This window comes from Octopus bimaculoides, chromosome 19 (assembly GCF_001194135.2).
Source record: "Octopus bimaculoides isolate UCB-OBI-ISO-001 chromosome 19, ASM119413v2, whole genome shotgun sequence".
NCBI classification, from domain to species: Eukaryota; Metazoa; Mollusca; class Cephalopoda; order Octopoda; family Octopodidae; genus Octopus; species Octopus bimaculoides.
This window is the reverse complement of record NC_068999.1, coordinates 54,119,278-54,127,856: the sequence shown is the minus strand read 5'-3', so window position 1 is coordinate 54,127,856 and position 8,579 is coordinate 54,119,278. Positions and strand designations below refer to the sequence as shown.

Genomic DNA, 8,579 nt, shown 5'->3' with positions numbered 1-8,579 from the left:
GGGGTGGGGCGGGTGGGGAGATTCTGCTAGCTCACTACCTTGGAACACATGAAATAATGATGAAAAAGAAAGACTGCATCATGAAGGATGGAAAGACTTTGATCCTAGGGCTGTTCAATTAGGGCTAACCTGGGAGTTAACCCTTCAGCATTTAATCCAGCCCAAACATTCTCTCTGTTTTATGTCCAAACTGAGCAGATCCTGCCTAACACACCTACCCTACAATTTCATTTTGAAAATATACAATCACATCATCGAAATCTCAATGCTACAGGATGAATAAATAAATAGATAAATAAACATCACATTTGACGGAGTAATGTGAACACTAAAGGGTTAAACGACAACAACATAGCACCAGAAAGCAAGACAAGTTAAAAAGAAACAGCAGAGACTATATTCAGAATAACACTCTGAAATAGGTTTACCTTGACATATGAAAGGCATGTGACAAAGATCACACTTGAAAAGAGCAATTGCATGCTTCAACACATGTCTCTGAAGAGTGATTTTATAACTGGAAGCGTATTGGCAGTGTGGACATTGGTAACGCTGTTCTTTGTTAAACATAGAAGTACTTTCAGCTGTTGAATGATTCCGTTGCTTGTGTAAAATTAGATTTCCTTCCCGCATAAACGGCATTTGACACTCATCACACTGATATTTGGCAACACTGTGTCTTAGAACGTGGCGGTTGAAAGTTGATTTATGGTCAGTTTCATAAGAACACATATCACATTGGTATTTACAACATCTGCCCTTCTGTTTCTCAATATTTCGAGGCTGGCATTCATGTTGTAGTTTATGTTGCATGAGATTTTGGACATTTCGAAATGAAAGGTTACATGTAGAACAAGAGTAAAGAGTCACATGATGTTTTCGAAGATGATTATCCAACAGAAACTGGTTGGATGTCTTGAAAACACATTGAGAACATTGCAATGTCTCTCGTTGTTGAATTTCGCAATACTCTTGCCTGTCGGCATCTTTGGTGCTACTAGAATCGGTTAAAGTATTCCCAAGATTCAGTTGTTCTCCTGAACTCAATGAAAACTGTGTTTCAATATGAAATTGAAGAATATGAAAATCAAGTACTGATTGGTCTTCAAATAGTTTTGAACAAAATGTACATTTAAATTTCTCAGTTTCCAGTTTTATCTGAGATCTGCTGCTGTAATTACACTCTACTTTATTTGGATCTGAGCCTTTCTTGTCAATATTTTGCAGATAGAAATACACAGTATCAGAGGGACTGTGTGAGCCTTCTCTTGATCTCTTGTTTTGATTATCAGAATCAGAAAATGCATCATGAGCTGTTTTGGATGGTACTTCTATGTTAGCAGGTTTGTTGAGGGCAACCACACTATTGGCATCTGGATGCCAGGTCTTTAAATGAAGTTCCAAAGTTTCAAAATTATTGAAAGGAATATGGCAGATGTAACAGAGATATTTGGCAAGTGGATGTAATTTCAGGTGCCGGTTTAAATCAGACTTAGATTTTGTGCCATATGGACACATGGAGCAAGAATATCTGTGTCTCATGTTGGACATCTGCTCTGAATGATGTTTCTGCTTGTGATACATGACAATCCCCATACTCATGAATGGCATCTTGCAGATATCACATGTGAATGAACATTTACTGTGTTTCTTAGAATGCCGGTTTAAATCAGATTTGTAGTTTGTTTTATACACACAAATAGGACACTTGTATCTTTTGGTTTCTTGCAAAGACTTTAAATTGATCATCAAAGATGGCTGTCGGTCTCTTGATGTCTGTTGATTAAGAATAAAAATATCTTTTGCTACAGTTTCGGAAATATTTCCGTCATCAGATGAGGGAGTTAGAGGTTGATTTCTGCTACACAAAACACTATTTGATGATGGTAGCTCTTCATAACAATGCTGAGATATGTTATTATCCATCCAAACTCTGTCAACATTTTCATTACTAGGAGATAGGGCAGCCATATTTGATACAGTTTATAGAAAGTAGATATGACTTACAATATTTTTCACAATATCTCTACCAAAGGAAGTTACCATAAATTCTATAAATCATTTTTATTTGAGTCAGTAAGAGATAAAAGCATCTACTTTATTTCAACTTCTCCAACATAGTGTTGCTCCATTTCAATACAGGAACTTGAAAGATTTGTCAATAACAGACCTGAAAAGATATAGATATACAAATGAGTATTATATAGGTATGTGTACAATGCATGCGAGAAAAGGGTTGAAGTTAATACATTCCATATCTACATCCTCTTGTTGTTTTGTTATTTGCTATTTTTAATGTTCGGTTATTAATGTTCAAATTTGACTATATATGTATACATATATATATATATATATATATACATATACAGCGAGATAGAGATAGAGAGAGAGAGAGCGAGAGAAATAAGCTGCAGGCCACTCCCAAGTGTCAGACTGGTTACCTCTGTTATCATACAGCCTACTTATGTAAAACTGAGTTGGGTTATTCAAGTGAAGTTATTCAAGTAAAGCTGAGTGAACTCACCCAAGAGAAGTTGAGTGGAGCTACTCAAGTAAAGCTAAATGAAGTTACTCAACAATTACTACATACCAACCAACAAGGCAAACCTCTATACAGTCAGTTACTCACTAGAAATAGCAGCCAAATATCCCTCAAATCACAGTAAAAACAGAACATATTAGACAATGTAGGTCTATGTTTGAAAACAAAGACTGGATGGTCGTGGCTGAAATGCTTTTAAAAACTGCTCTTTTCTGAGTTGACTTGGAGTAAAACAGCAACTTCATAAAGTGGAATTAATTTATGGCGATGTCTTATGTGTTTCTTTTCCTTCTTTTATTTATTTCTTTTTTCTCCCTCCAAGTTGAGGCAAGAAACAGCTTGCAGTGTTATTATAGTGAAAAACTGCAGGCCTGTGCTTTTCCAAAGTCATCATTTCTGAAACGGTTCTATAATTTTATTATTATACAACCTGTGACAAACGGTGGGTAATTTACATAATAAAAAGAGAAAGAAACATAATAACTGTCCAAATATTTATTTCCCAGGGTTCCCTTCGGCTGCAAAGAAAAAACACTGAGCTATCGTGACATGTTTTATGGTAACTATAATATATATGTCGAAATTCCCTTTAATTAGTTGTAATCTTCTATTATTAATTCTATTCAGTGCTGAGACGCTTTATAGAAATATCAAATCAACTTCTGCACTTGTTTAGTACTTTATTTTATCAACCGTGGAAGAATGATGGAAGGCGGGACATAAATTCAGTAATAGGCCGTGACTAAATACTTCAAGCATTTTTATCCAACGCTCTATCGATTTTGTCGGTATTGGTAAACTATTTTGTAAAATTTAATAATAACAAAGGTTGGTCGTGGCGGTAGTTTTATAGTAAACCTTCATATTACGAACTAACCGTCTTCTGAGCAGTTTTCCATTCGAAATCGAATCTGTTGATAACAAGTCTTTTGTTCTATTCAACACGGAGAAATTGCGGGATTTGTACCCAATTTAACCAAAAGAATTAACTTTTTTTTCGATATTTATTGTAAAAACCAAAAGTTAAGCGCTGAACAATACAATATATAAAATTAAAGCTATACGAAAATTTAATATTGTACATAGAACTAGAGTGTAAGATGCGATCTTATCTTCCAGTAACAATGATTTCTTCGTTAAACAGCATTAATTCTACCGAATTTTATTACTATTTTTTTAATCAGACTTTAGAAATGCAATAATAATAAGCATGAAGTTCGTAAAATCCAACTCCGATAAATGAACTGCTAACAACAATGGCTACCATGCAAGCAAGCTATGTTTAGGCTTTTCCGGTGTTGTTTGAAAAATCCCGCCTTTCTTGTCCTAGATTTATTTAAAGCAAAACAAAAGCAAATGTTTTTTTTACACCTGCGTATATACATATGTGTGTGAATGATCACATTTTTTAACAATGGGTAATAATAGCATCATCGAAACTTACCAAGAACAAAATGAAGACCAACAATGGCAGATACTTCGTGTGGTATACATTAGCAGTTTCGCTTGACTGCATATTACAGTCAGAAGTGAATGTGGCCTGTTTTCAGGCAAACATGGCAGTTTTTAATGTTAAGCTTCTGTTGTCAAAACGACAAGCTGGCTAATGTCCAGTACAATAACAATGGATCATGTATAATGAAATTTAAATTAGCTCTGACCATGAAATTAATTGTAAATATTTATGAGGATACTTTGATCAAACGCGTTTATCGGATTTTCGTTTCTGTTTTTGCCTTTTGTTGCCCTCGTTTTGTTTTTTTGTTTTTTGTTTTGTTTTGTTGTTAGTATTTTCGTTTTGATAGCATGTCTGTGAGTCAGAGGTTGGAGTGTGTTTGTCAGTGACTTCATGACAATCAGTTGGGTGGCTGTTTTTGGATACAATTTAAGATGTCAGTATGTATAATAGCGGCACCATCCCAAATGTGAGAGCCTTGTGAGTTTCACCTATGCTTTATAAAGGGTTAGTAGTTGTTGAAGACTGAAGTACTTTGAAATCCCAAAAAGGGAGGCCAGTCTTTGAGCTGCAGTTTTGCTATATTGAGGATGTGTTTGCTACAAGAGATCCTCACCAACAGTGGGACTGAGTGTTCATATGTAGCAGCCTCAAAGGTTATGATTCTGATCTGTTCATGTTTGGGTGATGGGGATATTTTCATGTGTGTCATCATCATTATCATCATTAAACGTCCACTTTTCCGTGTTTGCATGAATCAGTCAAAATTTGTTAAAACAGATTTGTCTATAACTGGACACCTTTCATGTTGCCAATTCTCACCTATTTTCCCATATTTTTTCCATGAAAGACTGAAAACAATGTTGCTCGTATGACAAGAGTGAGATCGATATGACCATAATGTTCTGGTGACCTGATGAGCTAGCTTTCATTATTTGCATTGGTTTGTGGACATGCAATTGTATAATGCCACACATGCATATTAATGCAAACACATAAGCATAATTTTTTCCACACTTAAATTAATACTACATGAAGAAGGTTGCAAAATGGCCGTAATCCTAAAGATGTCAAGTGGTTAAATAAATACATTCACATCTCACACCTCTTGACTTTTATGGTTTGCATATAACTCTACATTTACTATCATCACTTTATATTCAGTTTTTCCATGCTTGCCTGCAATGGATGTATCTTCTGCAACAACACAGTGTTTTATCACCTGTTGCAATCACTCATCATCTCCTTCATGAAGCTCAACCTCCTGAGATCAGATTTCAAAACAACACACTGCACATTATATCTGATTCCTCTTAACTCTTTAATATTCAGATTATTTTGTCAAATGCAATGCTTATTTATTTACATTGTTCTGGATTAATCATGTATTATCTCAAAGCCTTGAGACTGACAACGTGATTGTTTATTTTGAGCAGAACATAGTAGAAGTAGATTTGAGAGGTCAGATCTGGCCAGTTTGGATATAAAACAGGTAGAATTTTGGGGCCAAATATGACCAGTTTAAATGCTAAAAGGATTAAACCCATTTGTCATCCCAGCATATTTTCACACAAATAGCTCTTCTTGTTTATTTTCACTGTTTCGTTTTCCTGTCGTGTTTTCTGTTTGCCACTATATTCCTCCGCATTACAAATTTAATTTGTTTCCTCGGGAAGAGCCATTCTAACAATGCGTCCTGCCCTAACTCTTTGAAACGCTTAGTTTTAGAATGGTGGCAGCTGATGAAGGAAATGTTCTCTATGTGGCCTGTGTGTTTTCTGTGCTCTGTTTATGTTCTGTTTCTCATTTTGTCCACATTTTTTTGTGGCGTCCTGTACCCAGATATGCATCTATATATACATGTAGATGTAGGTATGTACATACATGTACGTATATATGCATATACTCACATATTATTTGTATTATATATATATATATATATATATGGGAAAGGGGCTGTGTTTTAGCGTCATGTGGTGGTTTTCAACGAGTGACATTCACTTCCAATCTTCTGTGAAAAACTTGTCTGGAAATAAGAGAGAGTTATGAGAGGAAGGGTATTCAACCATAGAAAATCTGACCCAATAAATTTTGTGTGACTCATGCAAGCAAAGAAAAGTGTTCTTTGATGATAATGTTGCTGATATTCACTGTACCATGCCACGTGTATAATAGGGAATAACTTTAGATTTGTCCATACTATGTCCTCACTGCCACCATCCATATCTTTTTATTCCTCTCTCTACCTTCAAATTGCCTGAATAAAGAGGAATTGTATCAGATCTTTTGGTCCCTGATACACCACTCTTTACCCACCCAAACTGATCGCCACCAGCTCCCTCTCTTTCATACCATCACCCATCCCCACAACACTCCACCACTCTCTCTATCTCTCTCACCAGCTACCATTGTACTCTATATTCCTGTTTACTTTCCCTTCTTCTCTAAGAGATTGCTGACACTAATATGCTTGACATGTTAGTGACATCCATTTTCTTTTACTATCACTGACTATCCATCATTCGTTCTCTTACCAGCAAACTTGTAATGTCTCTCTCCCATTACACCCTGCTACATTACTGTTTATCTTCCATTACTCATTTTTCTTTCCTCTATCATGCTGTTCCCTTCTTCTCCCACCATGCTACTCTTGTTTCTTTCTTCCTCTCAGTCTATTTAATCTTCTGCCATCACTATCTTGGTTATATTGCCCTGAACAAATGGAAACCATATAGCATAGTGATGGTCCTTTGTCATGCAAAATACAGAGCAACCTTGGTGTTGCTGGTGTCATGATACACTGCACCCAGTGCATTCTATAAAGTGATTAGCAACCAAGCAGAAACATCACAGGGCAACTGCAATCCATAGCCAGAGAGTTAAAGGATTAAGGACAGGCATAATCATCAGAGGGTCAAGAAGCCCCTTTAGTTTTCTCACATTCTCTACTGCCAGTGCCAGGATAAAATACAGCCAGTACAATCTAAAACCATGTCAAAAATAGCATGTTCAAGTGAGACATGATCCCGAAGCCATCTAGGAAAAGAGTAACTTTGAATAAAATCTGGCTCTGACTGTAACAGCCTATGCAACCTTTTAAGTAACTGACAATACAAGACTACCTCTGAACAGGGTGCTGGACTGACCCTCAGTTGCCATTGGTATTTATATTGAGTTGAGTAGACTAGAGTAAAATAAAGTGCCTAAAGTAGAAAGGATTATTATTATTCTTTCAGAGTTGATGAAACAAATCCCAGTTAAGCACTGGGATCACTGTAATCGTCATTTTCCCCTTCCCCCCAAATCTCAGGCCTTGTGACTATCATAAAAACTATTATTATTAAGGCAGCAAACTGACAGAATTGTTACTCAACCATACAAAATACTTAACAACATTTCTGAGTTCAAATTCTGCCCAGGTCGACTTTGCCTTCCATCCTTTCAGAATGGGGAAATGTATACCAAGCTGAGCGCTGGAGTTGATGTAATCCCCTAACTCTCTCCCCAAATTCCAGTCCTTAGAAGTTTCAAAGTAACTCAAGACCCGAGAGTTTCGTGTATGGCATGCACCTATCAAACATATATACTCATTTTTGAGTTCTATTATCCTATATATCTACTATTAAACGTGTGTGCGAGTACGTTGTGTCAACTAGTAGTCTTGATGAAGGACAACAAACTATGTTTAAAGTAACCAGGAATCAAAAAATTCATACAAAACGAGTAACTTTCAATGGTTGAAAAAAAAAATGTGTTCAGTGAAGTTACCTCCCTTGATCCAGTGTATGCCTATATATTTTCTTATTTTTTTAAATTCTAAGTTTATAATTCTTTTAAATTACTATTCAATTTAGAATAAAATGTGTATACCTAATTATATATTGATTTTAATGGCTAGTACGTGGAGTATTCATATGAGAGCGAGTGAGAACTTCCCGCGATTTCAAAAGCTGTGTCAGCCTAGAATGATCAAAAAAGAATGATCAAAAGCATTCTAGTGTGACCATTCTCTCTCTTTTATTAAAAGTTAGTTGTGTGTGAATTGAGGGAAATTTGGCTGTTCTTTTTAGCAGGTACAACGACCATGTAGAAACTCTCCGACATTGACTCGGAGTATAGTGATGTTAGTATTGGTAGGGAATTCCTAGAAAAACATGTAGCAATGATGGTCTATCATTACACCAAAGAATCGGAGAAGACACGAGTTCGTGTATCGGTAGCTCCTCAGACTTTTCCTCTCTCTCATATGAAATCATTTTGTATCAGCAAGTTTCTCTTAGTTTAAAAACAAAACAATGTTGTTTATATTCGTAACCACAGTCACTATATTCTCCCTTTCCAACACACATGCGCGCACGCACACACCTCATGAAAATCCAATAAGATTCGAAAATCTAATAACGTTCTTCATTGTTCTTAGGCTGTGTGGTAAGAAGTTTGCTTCCCAACCACATGGTTCAGATTTCAGTGCCACTGCAGAGCACCTTGGGCAAGTGTACTCAACTATAACCTCGGACCGACCAAAACCCAGAGTGGATTTGGTGGACGGAAACTGGAAGAAGCCCGTCGTGTTTTTTTTTT

General features: G+C 36.1%; 1 protein-coding gene and 1 long non-coding RNA gene across 3 annotated transcripts in view; one reads left to right on the top strand and one right to left on the bottom strand.

The window, feature by feature from the left end:
- The window catches only part of LOC106875396 (zinc finger protein 271), a 6,459-nt gene extending 2,191 nt beyond the window's left edge, over window positions 1-4,268 (bottom strand). The window contains exons 1-2 of one of the 2 annotated variants that reach the window (XM_014923506.2): window positions 3,987-4,268; window positions 429-2,170 (exon numbers count right to left, since the gene is read on the bottom strand). In XM_014923506.2, coding sequence (XP_014778992.1) covers window positions 429-1,971 — 1,543 coding nt within the window. In that variant the 5' untranslated portion in view covers window positions 1,972-2,170; window positions 3,987-4,268. Of the gene's footprint in view, window positions 1-428; window positions 2,171-2,629; window positions 2,892-3,986 lie in introns of those variants that run through there. The other variant, XM_052974635.1, reaches the window with a different exon arrangement.
- Window positions 3,045-8,579, top strand: part of LOC128250026 (uncharacterized) — a 16,276-nt gene continuing 10,741 nt past the window's right edge. Inside the window, exon 1 of the long non-coding RNA XR_008266140.1 lies at window positions 3,045-3,101. This is a non-coding gene — a long non-coding RNA (uncharacterized LOC128250026). The remainder of the gene's footprint in view (window positions 3,102-8,579) is intronic.